The sequence below is a fragment of the Pelmatolapia mariae genome, linkage group LG1, assembly GCF_036321145.2.
Source record: "Pelmatolapia mariae isolate MD_Pm_ZW linkage group LG1, Pm_UMD_F_2, whole genome shotgun sequence".
NCBI lineage: Eukaryota > Metazoa > Chordata > Actinopteri > Cichliformes > Cichlidae > Pelmatolapia > Pelmatolapia mariae.
The window spans coordinates 8214350-8227328 of NC_086227.1; the positions used below are offsets into that span (position 1 = coordinate 8214350).

The window sequence follows — 12979 nt, forward strand, 5'->3', positions numbered from 1 at the left end:
TAATGGACCTCAATAAGGACAGGCCCCAGAGGAAAGAGCACTGGAGCAGCAGGGATTTTCTGAGTTGGGAGAGTTGTGACGCAAATTCTTGTTATACAAACTTCTCATTTAGAGAAGACTCCCTGAGCTACGGTATGTTCATGTGGCTAATATAATGGGCTCCACTTTGTGAACTGCTGTGTCAAATTGCCCCTTGAGGCTGGAAAAAAAAACATCTTTTCTCTGTTGTGACAAATAACAGCAGCCTTCTACAGACATTCCCCATGTCCTCCACTCACCAAGTTCCCTTTGAAAACCCTTTTCTCACCTCCAAAAAACTGGAAGTTTCTGTTGTCTGAGCGGAGGGGAACTTCGCAGTTCGATTGATGAGAATATCCTCGAATTTCACATCGGCAGCTCAGTTTAATAGGAGTCGCACATGAACGCGGATGTGGATCACTTTTAATGCCGTCCACCAACTGACTGGATACGTTTAAAGCCCATTAACTCTCCCGGTGTTGTAATTAGAGAACCCCTGCTCACGGATTGTGGACCATTCCTCCGTTCCTCCACATCCAGGCGAGGTGAGAGCGGCGCAGAGCACCAGACGGACCGGAGCGGGTTAGTGTGGGTACACGGAGGCGCGTCACACTCACGGACTCTGTACATCGCAACTCCAACACAAATGGATATTTACGTGGCTCTGTTATCCCTTTTCTTTTTTACCACACCAGGTAAGCACAAAGCCCGTGTTCACTCTTGTAGCATCTTATTGTAGCAGAAGCTTTTTTTTTCTTTATATATATATATATTTTAATTTCTTTTTCTTTACGCTTCCCAGTTTGCACATTGAGCGCAAGGATTCCAGAATTGTGGCAGTGCCTTTAATTTTTCAGTGTTATTTCATTTATTTTTATTTTCAATCATCTACAGTTTGCAGAGTTAGAAGACAGGTGATGGTCGTGGACACATACAGCGCTTTCCCCCCTTTCTTTTAGTGGGCAGCCTTACCAGCATCTTTCGTGAAAAATAAAAACTGCGTGACTTTTTCCACAACCAGCCATTTTAAGTGGATAAATGCAGAAAGCAGTGACCGGGTCTGTGTTTAAAGTGAATCAACATTGTTGTTAAAACACTGTCAGCTTCACTTCTGTCAGCAGATTGTCCTCTCACCTCCAAATTCTCGTCCACAGCTTTGGCTTTCGGTTCAGATCAAGACTACCAGATTGATATCATCAATGAACTTGACCTGGCAAATGCCACCTATGGAATTACCCAAGTGGCGGGTCTTCACAACAGCAGCAAAGCCTTCCTTTTCCGAGGTAATGCATGCACTCTGATGTTTTCTCCATCAGTCGCGCTGCTCAAGTTCAAGAAATGGCTTTGTCTTCTCTCTTTATGATTACGCGCACTCACTCGCGCACGCTCTTTGTTTATTAGTAAGTGTGAGGAAAGCCACACGGCGCCACACCTTTTGGTGTCACCGGATTAGCGGGGATGCTGAGAGAGAACACTCCGGGGAGCCTCTATCATAATTACTCCACTCTCATTTTGTCCCATGCAGCAGATGCTCAGACTCTTTCAGGCACGCTGATGCGCTTAGTCTGTGTTAGATATCTCCAGCACTTTGATTGCTCCCAGTGATATCCACTGCCTAATGCCAACAACTGGTGGTTAATGGAAACCAGGCTGCTTTCACTGTGAGGATCCTGAAGGACGCACAGCATGGCTACAGCGTTTAAAGCCTAAAAGAAGAAAAATGTCAAACTCAAATGGCAGTAGTTTAAAAATGATCAACCAGTTTAAATTAAATTTGAGCTTTGTTGTGGTTTGAGAGGGCTTACCGGTGTCACCAAATTGTTTTCCTATGCTTTGCTGGCTTGCTTCTCTGCACTACAAAAAAATAAAGACTATTTGGCACAACTCGTACCGTCTTCCTGTAGTGCCGTCAGCTTTGCAGAGGTGGAATTGTTAGAGTTGTGGCACAGAGGAGAGAGTGTGATGCACAGCACTGATAGAAGACAGAAAGAGAGTCAAGATTACTAAGAAAGTTACAGGAGGGTTTTTTTTAGGTGATGAGTTGCTCTATATGTGTTTGTGTGCTTTGATTCCCTCTTCTGCAAGAAAAGTTAACAGCTATTGAGTGAAAATCAGTCTTTGTTCATGTTTTACGTTCCCGATATTCAAAGAGGCTTCAAGTCTTGTGTGTGTGCGTGTGTGTGTGTGTGCGCGCGCACGCGTTTGTTGGAGGTAAACTAGTAAGGTTTTTTTTCTTTCATTACTATTCAAATTTAAAGATATGGGCACAAACACCAGCAGCTTGAATTCAAATTTGGTAGCTCTGGGTGTTGATACTCATATAAAGCAGAGTGGCAGTGTTTTGTGTGTATCTGTGTGTGTGCGTGTGTGCAAGTAGTTTTATTTTCTAGAGGGTTTGGCTGGATGAGCAACTGGCCCTGTATGAATGAGTGCAGAGCAGCTTGGCCAAGTCTTTCAAGTTGAAGCTATCCAAGATTCAGGGCTGGTGGGCATACGGGAACCTTACTTTTTACACGACCCACACAGGCCTACACCGCAATCCTACTCCAAGCTGTTCTCCCCACAGTTTCTAGGCTTCCAGGGTCGAGGTGCAGAAGCCAGATAGGAAAACAGGAGGTCGATCCAATGGGGAAAACTGGACCTGTGACTGCTGGAGAGGATGCTTGTGTTGAGACCTATTTAGCACTTTGCCTAAACTCCCACTACTTTCATGGCCCTGTAACCCAGATGGCTGCAGCCAAAGATGTAGCAATTACTGGGTCTCTTGTGAAATAAAAGGAAAAAAAAGTTGATTCTTGAGCCACTGTAGCCGATTGGGTCAGTGATTATTCGAAATGACCTATTTACATTTTGAGCAATCATATTGTGCTCTGGTCTGAATCTATTTCATTTGTTAGATTGCATAAGTTGTAGACTAATGTGAAATTGAAATGTTGGGTAAATGGCTGGAAAACTGGGGCAAAGCGGCGTTCCAGTTAATGTGGATAATGCTGAGGGGAGTGTCTTTGGCTGGTACCAGTCTCAGCATCTTTCAGTTGGCAGTTGATTTAAAAACAAAAAACAAAAAAACAAAACAGATGGTTTTCATGAGAAAATAGGTTTCAATATCACTTCTCTGTTATTATAATATTAACGTACCACCACACACTGAAATCCAGTTTCTGAGAGGCAAGCAGGTGCAGCCACTGCTAAAAGGTTCTTAGTTGAATTTGAGACTTGATGCTGTGATGAAAAGAAACACAGATGCTAATAATGCTCTCCACTGTGCGCTGAGAGCAGGGAACAAAACTCAACTAATTTCTAAGATCTCTGCATATTTTTTTTTCTTTTTTAAATTTTGAACCTTTTATGAACAGGACTGTTTACATTGCTGGAACGTCTGTGATGTATTGAATAAAGTTAGTTTGCCCAGACAAGTGTTGACCTAGTTTCTCATCCTACATTGGAACCCAGATTGTCAGCCTCATTACTCAGACCCCCCTCTGTCCCAGTGTTGGTTTACATTTAAAGTAGTGGTGATTATTAGTTTGTATTCTTGTATTCCCCGTGGGTATAGTTTGCTTCTGTTGGTTTGTCACTTTTGTCTAGACTGAAATATCTCACCGCATAAGACCATCCCTGTGAGTCTGATAGAAGTGCACTCAGAGCTTGAAAATACAGTATGAATGTTCTGTAAAACACCTGAGTGACAGTTGAGTACATTACAAGACATTCTTACTTCCCAGTGAACAGACCCTGATATTTTTCTGAAGCTCAGCTCAAAGCATTTAGTTTAAACCTGCATAAGTATAGCTGTTCAAAACTAAAGCCTAGTCTTCATAAGTCTGTCTCTAGACTCAAATTAGGCCATATCCAAATAATGTCTGGCCTAAATAGGTCGGTTCGAGGTGTATTGCTGTTGATTTTTCAATATTTCATGTGGAGCCAACCATACTTTATAGGCAGCTTTGATCATGAGTACATCATTACTGCCAGATGAAGAAGAGTGTTTTGTGAGCTGTGAATTGTAAGGGAAAAGGCATTTATATTCTTATAGTACTATCAAATATGATTGCTCATTAATTGGTGCCACATCAGGCTGGTGCAGTGTTGATCTCTTTTTGGGCTGAACTAGTGGACTGGATGCAGTAGTTGTTTATGCTCTCTGGACAGTCTGCGTGTCTTTTGGCCACTATTGGGGTAAGTTATCTTTTTAAGTCCCAGTTATACAGCCCTAGAGACTGGTTCGTAACTGCCTGGGAACCACCGGTTGTGAGGAAAACATGAGTATTGGTTGTTGAGTGGTGGTGGCAATTGCTGTGATATCAGTTGCTAAGCCTATATTGCCCAGGCCTAGAGACCAGTCGGTGACTGATTGTCTGGATGCAGTCTGATAGGAACAAAGCAATTGCCAGGAGGTTTTTGGCGCAGTTGCGACCTGTTTTGCCCAGCATCCAGCAACCACTCAGCAGTTGGTCAGGGAATGGATATTTTGGTCTATCAAGACTGGCAGCTAGTCGCTAGGTCAGTGTGGCTAAGGAATTATGGAAACCATATTGTTTAAGTTAAAGTTAAATCAAACCCCTAAATACAAGCGGATACATCATCACTGTTATCCAAGACATTTATTTTTTCCTTGTAATAACAAGGCTCTGAAGCAAATCTTCTTTTAATTTTTTATCCACCCAGCCGTTTTCTTTGGTATCTTCACAGGGCCAGAAACATGTCTTTTAGTCACACGATGGAGGGAATTTGCCATGCATAATTTTAATTTTGGTTGAGCGTGTGCGTTATGAAATCTTATTTAATTGCATGAATCAGAACCAACTTCGTATGTTATACACTTTCAAGTAATTAGAAATTAGAACCTATTTTCTTTTATATTTTGCATTCATTTGAATTGTTTTTTTTTTCTTTTTTTATGCAGTATTCTTAGAATGAGAAAATTCTTATTTAATAGGACCTGGCGTCCACATATGTGGACATCACATTTTGGGTTGTCTAGAACAACATACTAAATTTTGCTCTACAAGGGCCTGATATCCACTTACGGGGACATTATATTGCCACTGTTCTATCAAAATTTAAAACGAATGTCCTCATATGTGGATCCCATTTTTGAAACAAAAATCATTACATTCATCAGGTCCCAATCAGCCCAAATAGCAAAGAGAAATTAAAAATGCATGCCATGAAAGAGTTTGGGTCTTAGGAAGCTAAGGTAAAGAGAAATACACTTTCGTGCAATATTACAATATCTCCTGATTACACGTTTAATATTCTGCTATATATCTTGCGGTGAACTTGGCATTCTCTGAATATCTCTTGTCATTTTAAACCCCTGTGTTTCTTCATTGACTGCTCTGATTAGAATCATTAATGTTAAATAGTTAAATGGTAACAACGAATTAAGCTTTGATTCCAATATACCTGAGATCTATCAACATGCCTTTTTTCAACATTTTAAGCCAATTATCCTTAACATATAGCAAAGCTACAGTCCAATAGTTGGGACCATAGACAGCTTGTAATTAACGTTTAATTGACCTTTCTGTCTATTCAAAACATTTTTCCCCACAGCCTTTTCTATAATAGAAATTGACACTGCAGCACCTCGGCACTGTTCGATACTTTCTTTAAAAATCTGTGGCTTATGCTTATTTCACTTGGATTACCATTTTATTATTTGAATTACTACTTGTTTTTAATCCTGTAAATAACTGGTAAATGAAGCATGTAAAACACGCTACACTGAATTTTAGTTGCAGAAAAATTCTGCAGTTAAAAACATCAGCTGCAGCTCCACCCTTCAGTCTGCTTTCTTGAGCTTTCATTCAGTCAGGGTTTTGGTGCAGAGTGGAGGTGGGACAATTAAGAAGAAGTTGGGCCAAAACTCCTCTAGTCTGAGCCTGGTGTCGTTTGCAAAAAAATCATAGAAAATTGCTTTTTTTTTCTACCCCAGAAAATATAAGAAGTCTTTCAGTAATGCAGAGGATCGTGATGAGCAGGTTGTGGGAAAAATAAGTCAACAAATGCATTTAGTTGGTTTATTGTCACATCGCTTATATGGACTCTCATTGACTCATCTGCTCCTATTAATGTCCTCCACCTCTTGTGTTTGATCTGTACAACAAATAAAGTTTATAAATCACAAGTTGCTGTTTCATCAAGACTTATTTGTCACTTATCAGTTTTTGCACTGATTCAATGAATACGAAATTGTGAAGTGAAAAAAAATAAAGTTAAATATCCAGCTTCTTTACTAGATCACTTTGCAAGAAGCTGCACCTGCTGCTTCTGTTGCACTGTTCTGGAACACTGCTTTTTGGAAGGAAAACTTTGTGAATCCAAGAAAGGTGTATAAATATGTAAGTAACAGCATTTTATTAACAGCACCAATAGTAACAAACTTCTGTGTTTCCACTGTGCCCTCTCAAACAACCGGGAGGGCACGATGGGACAAGTTTGAATTTCAATACCAGCACCGATACAAAGGTATCAAGGTTAATGTGAATCAGCCTCAGCTAATTCTATTAGTCACAACTTCTCATTTTATTCATATAGTTTGTTCAACTAATGTAGTTACAAGGAGGCCAAATAACTGGAGGTCAAACTGCAGGAGCATCAAATGAAGTGGGGTTTTTTAAGAATATGACATACATATGGCCATAAATCCTCAAACTGCAAACTGCCTTATATCTTGAATGAGACTGGGTTTACAATAGACATGATTTAACGTATTTGCTTATACTTAGAGGTTAGAGAATATGAATGTTTTTTCTGTTTTTCGTAGTAAAAATCCCAGCTGAAGCCTAAAACCATGGAGGAGCCTGTTCTAGAAACCAGTCTCGTGGTGTTTGTTTTTATACTTTATTTCCAACTTCTTTAAAAAAAAATGTCATAAACATATGTTGTCTATCAGTATTTAAAAAAAGAAAAATAAGAGGTGGAAGACTAGGGAATACTTATGTTGCTTTAGGTTTTTCTTTTTTTTCTGTATAAATATGTAAGTAACATCTCTCCAAGGGCTCTAATTTTACAAATTAGTTCAAAGCTTCTTTGGCTTCTTCTGTACATGCAAAATTTGTTGCAAATGATGTGAGAGTAAATTTGAAAAGCAGACAAGCAAAAAAAAGAAAGAAAGAAAGAAAAAAAAACAGACAAAAAATTAAGTCAAAACAAGAAAATCTTGAAATACGAGTTGGACTGCCAGTCCTGCACATTAATAACATGATCATTAAATCATTTGGTATTAGTTTTGACGCAGTGGGCAGGTGCTAATACCTGCTGGAAAAGGAAATTAAATAAAGGGGGATAGTAGAGCTACCATGCTCCCTGTTTCTCATGAAAACGTGGCAAAATCATTTTGGGATGAAAAGAAGAGCAGACATATGAACACTTTTAACACTTGATGTCTGATGACTAAAACTCAGTCAACTCTAAAGCTGCGTTCAAATTTAACACTGCCTCTGATGACGTCTCTGGTTCGGGTAAGACTTGATATCAGGAATATGGCAACTGTAGCTCTTTTCCTGAGGATGTCTGTGCACCGTGGAACCACAGCTTTACTAAAAGAAAAACATAGACTTTTATGTGCTTCACTCTAGATTACAGTGGTCAGAATTTTAATAATAATGCTCTCTGAGTGCAGTTGGGAAAGTGATTCCCTGTAGTTTTTATGCCTGCCTTAAGGCAGGGCATGACAATTCCTGTGGAATACAATGATAGTTTCTCCGAACCCGTGGATTAGAAGGCTTCCTAATCATCTCTAGTAGTGTACGCTTTCTTTAACGGCATCTCACAACAATTAGAAAGAAGGAAGTTATAACTCTGATCTGACACCCCATCAGATGCTGTGTGTAAAACTGCTCATGTTTTCCTTGTTTGGATGTGGTATAGGTCTGACTGACTAAATGTTAAACTATTTAAACTATTTAGAAAGACAGAAAACAGTTGCTACCTTTACTACAAACTGGTAAGCTGTATGAAAATTCATACAGCTGAGGTTGCTAATAACATTGGGAAGCAAGATATTGTTACTCAACTTGTACCTGTATTTCATTCCTTTCAATTAAGCACTAGTTAAATGGTGTGGAGTTTTTGATAAAAAAAAAAGAAAAGATGAACAAAAACAGATTTTGTTTTTGCAATGTTAAAACATATTTATGAATCTGCAGTGAATGTAGTTCAATAAAAACAAGACACCAATTGGAATTACATGAAAATATTTAAGGTTAGCCAGAGTTACTAGAGTTACATGCTTTTTCTTCATGTATATTCTTTCCACATATATCCACGTGAAGATAGGAAGCCAGGATCCCCCGAGTAAAGTCAGCAGGTGGTTCATGGAAATTCGAACATCCTTAGACACCTGGAGATCATGGTGATGGGGGGTTGGTAGATTGTGTAACAGAGGACAAAATGGCAGAATTTCAGGTATATTTAAAGAGCATCAAGGGACTGACTGTGCAGTCATATAATTGGTTCTATATAGTGAGGTCTGAAACGTGAATGTGTAGGATTTCTCATCTTGTTAAACTAGAATTAGTAAAGAAAATTGAAAGTGAGAGAAAGGTAGACGTCCACCCGTAGAGGAAAGAAGGAAGAACTAGAGGGAACAGTAACCACATCTTAAGACAGTTTATTTCGCATAACTGCAGTCTTTCGTTAACATTAAACATAGCAATGTTTCCATCATGCTTTAAGAACTAGTGTCACAGTCATAATCCTCGGTTGGCACTGCGTATTGTGCTTCAGCCATGGAAGTCAAAGAAAATGAGCAGCTATGTGTAAAATGGTAATCAGCACCATAGCAGAGTGAACAGCTCCTCTCCAGACTCACTGCAGTTAAGTCGGGATGAAATTTCAAGCGTCAAACAAAAAGAAAGAGGAACCGGAATTAGAGCGGCTTATTTGAACCACAGTTGGAAGTTATTATGAAAGCTAGACATAACATAATACTCCTAAATTATCCGGGTTTCTACATTCAGGCTAACATTAAGAGAAACCTTTTAAGAAAGCAAATTTACTTTGCAGAGAAATACTACTGGAATCCACAGCTTCAACTAGGATTTTATTATTAGAAAGATGTGTGGTAGTACAGAAACAAGACCAACTTTACTCCATGAGAACTATTGGAGCACAAATGTCTTTATATAATGGGTTTAAATGAAGTAAAAGCTGTGAGATCATCAGTATTCAGAGCCTGGGAGTACACTTGTATCACTTATAAGAATAAACAAACAACAACTGATGCCATTTAATGATGTGTAGGTGACTTCTGCTTGATCATAGAATACAAAGTGTTTGAGTAGAGTAGGATTGTCATGATACTAGAATTTCAACATGAAAGGGGAATGACAAAAAAATAAGAACCTTTTTGTATATAATAACTTTTAAAACATCTAGTAACTGTAGGGGATATATATTTTAAGATTCTATTCGGTACTTAGCAAGCTTAAACTCCCCCCAAATAATATAGTTTAGCTTCATTTTTAACATAACTTATTTTATTGGTAACCAAACAGAGCTATTTGGCTAGGCTGCCATTGTCTCTTGTAACTTGCTGGCATAATATTTGTCAGCTTCAATCTGGGACTTCTCAAGAAACTTAACACATATATTAGACACAAAGAATTTGTATCATCTTAGGTTACTGCTGTCTAATGTTACAGAGTGCAGGACTGATAATATTTGCTACCAAGCCTATCGTTTTATCATAGCCGCTAGCTAATGATACCAGACGGCTAACTGGCCTATCAAGTATTTGCTAACAATTATACAGCTAATGTTAGTGTGTGTACTAGCCGGATTAAAATTTATGTTAAGTGTTTAATATGTCGATATTATTGAAGAACTACTGACCTCTTGAAATTCCTCATAAAATGTTGTCCAGTGTTGTGAACATCAGCTACTTTAGCTGCTAAAGAAGGAGGGATTGCGCCGGTCTGCCTGCATTTATGAAGCATCGTGGGGTCGTGCACTCCATCACTTATGCAGTGAGGAGGCGAAGACAAAGCTGTTGGTCTCGATACTGTTGCAAATGAGTAGCTAATCCCATAGTAATTTCAGTATTGATTTAGTATCCGAGTATCTTTTGTTTTTCTTAAACAACCCAGAGTAGAATTAATTTTAGTCCCTAAAAACAATTGGGGTTGACCTTCAAGAGAGCCAAATAATAAGCACAGAGGCTGCCTTTGTGCGTAGTTTCTCCTAATTCTTTGCATTTTCTGTGCTACTAATTCTCCTGCAGAGCCTCATTTAACTACCAATTGTCTTTTAATATATTAAGCAGTGCTTCAACTGCTGTCATAACTTCTGGTGACAGGTGTCTGTAAATAATTTAATGTGATCACCCGATGGCTCATTTAGTATCAACAGTGACTAAATCCATCAACTCTGCGTAAGTAACAGAGTTCATGATTGAACTGATGGCCAGTTTTATCTGTCTCTTTACAGATAGCTTGTTGAACCATGACAAAAACAGAAATGCCTTGAACCTAAAATGTTTGTTCTTTACATTTTTTTTTACTATTGCAGGTTTACCCTCAGGTAACTGTAGAGGGTGGAAGGTTAACAAGACATTCACATCCCACCCTGCAGGTTTCCTTTCTTCTGAGCATATCAGCACTGTGCATGTTACTCCTGTTTTAGAGAGTGAAAATATGCCAATCTTTGATGTGCTCTGGTGAAATGTTATCATGCTTGTGTCAGGCAATTGGGCAGGCAGAAGGCTTGGCTCCACTCGAACGGATCTGTCTGTTCTCTCATGGTGGATAGAAGACTAAGCTGCATATAACAAAACAGAAAAGGAAAAATGGCAAATTAAAGAGCCAGATTTAGCTCATAATTACAGATCCTGTACTGAAATTAGACAGTAGGTGGTATAAGGAGGAGAAATAGGTGATGAAACATTTTACAAATCTTGATAAATACAAACACACCAGAGGCAAAATATGCTGTTCTATTTTTGTCACAGGTTGTTTTCTGTACTAATTCTGCAGGTTTATAGCATGATGGCTAGAAACTGGGAGATTTCAGTGAGGTCTCATTCTCTTCTGCATCCATGGTGTTGCTATTTATACCTCCCCCCCTCTTCTAACTGCAGAGCAGAGCTGGGCTGCATATGGCACACATATTACAGAGGGAGCCCCATGCTGCCAGGCCCAAGAGGCTGTGGGCAGTTCACAGGCTACGAGCAGCTAAGGCAGGCTACAACTCTAAAGTCTACAGTGCACAATCCCAGCCGCTGAATCCAATGGAGGCTATCAAACCTTTCATCTTTTATGTATGAGTTTCCTGGCTGTCCTACTGCTAGAGGAGGCGAGACACTGGTCCCACCTCAGAGGAACCTCCATGGAATTATTCCATCTGAATAATTCATTGTACATGAGTGCGATATCTTTTAAAGGGACAGACTGTCATTGTACACGCACAACGAAATTGCATGCTAGCAAGGTTAGCCTTTAAAAAAGAGCAAACAACATACCAATTTTATTAAGTAAATGTTTTAACATACACTACATGCAGAATTTGGGTTTTAATTGGCCTTCATTGTGTAGAGCTCACCCAGAATGTAAATGTTACATTATGTGTAATGTAACATTACACATAATTTTGAGTGTTTTCAGTTGTTAAAAATAAATGGTGTAAAATTTGCATTTCCTGAAAATAAAACTTGAAGCTTAAAAGTTGTGTCATTTTACAAAATGACAGTGTCAGTGTTTGTCTGTGAAGGTTCTCAGTCATCCAGGTCATCGTAGTCTAAGGAACTTGGAAAGAAAAGCGTCTGGACTTCTTTAAGTTGCTTGAAGATGTTTCACCTCTCATCCGAGAAGCTTCTTCAGTTCTAAGGGTCAAATGGTGGAGAGTCCCAGATTTAAACCCAGTGGAAGTATCCCCCCAAAGAGGTACAAAAGGACCCCCTGATGATCCTCTACCTAATCACATGAGCCAAGGTGTGAAAACGGGTGTGGGTCAGTGTTATATTTGTGTCAGTGTTATATTTTTATGAAATCACTGAAATGTTAGAAGCATTGCTGAGTAGCTTACTAATGTTACTATGAGTTTTAAGCTTATGTAATGTTAATTACATTACATTACATTACATAAGCTTAAGCATTTATTTAACATTAGCCATTGCGAACAATTAAGTCTACGGAACATAGGAGATTTTACATACCAGCTGTCTCAAGGTGGAATTTCAAGGTATTTCATGATAACATAAAAACGATAATACTGTGGATGTTGTTGTTGTTGAATTGAATCTCACCTTAAATTCATTGAACATATCTCAGTGGTCTTTTAGGTACTTCACTAAAAGGAACACATTTCCTCTCTTGGTCTAAAAACCATGACCACACTGAATTTATATTGTCTTTTGTGAATCAGCTTTTATCCAAATCTTAGTGGTTTTCTTACCAGTAAGTGAGGACAGAATGATCACCATAACTGTACAAATCACACTCTTCCATGTGCAGTTTTTGCTGTGCTTGAGGGTACCATTTTTCTCCTTCTTTACCATGTAACGATAGACTAGAACACTTGTACAAGTATACTGCCCCTGTTAGTTTTGGAATAACTGTATCCTCTATACATATGCTGCTTGCATATGTAATGTTCCAGAAAAGTTGGTTTTTAAATCAACATTTTTAAAGATCGTCTTCGCTCGAAAGTTGGTTCTAATCTCTGCAGGACATGTGGTCACAGAAATTGTCAGCCTGGCTCATCTAGCTTATTCTTGTGCACCGTATACACTAACACATATATACACATACACGGTTGATAGTTACTTCTTTAATAATACCACCACGCACTGCAGCATCCCTACAGAGTTCACTGCACAGAAGGAGGCTGGATTGTTTTCTCCTTTAACGAATCATGAAGTCTATTTTTATGATTCAGACAGTAGTCAACAGCGTTTCTTTGTCTATATGGAGCCCTTAGATTTTTCTTTTATGAACAATGTAAGTATGAAACTGAC

The 12979-nt window shown here is 38.9% G+C and overlaps 1 protein-coding gene across 1 annotated transcript in view; it reads left to right on the forward strand.

The window, feature by feature from the left end:
- Positions 1-500: 500 nt before the first annotated feature.
- The window catches only part of LOC134625773 (protein kinase C-binding protein NELL1-like), a 280304-nt gene continuing 267825 nt past the window's right edge, over positions 501-12979 (forward strand). The window contains exons 1-2 of the mRNA XM_063471060.1: positions 501-713; positions 1173-1301. Coding sequence (XP_063327130.1) covers positions 665-713; positions 1173-1301 — 178 coding nt within the window. The 5' untranslated portion in view covers positions 501-664. The remainder of the gene's footprint in view (positions 714-1172; positions 1302-12979) is intronic.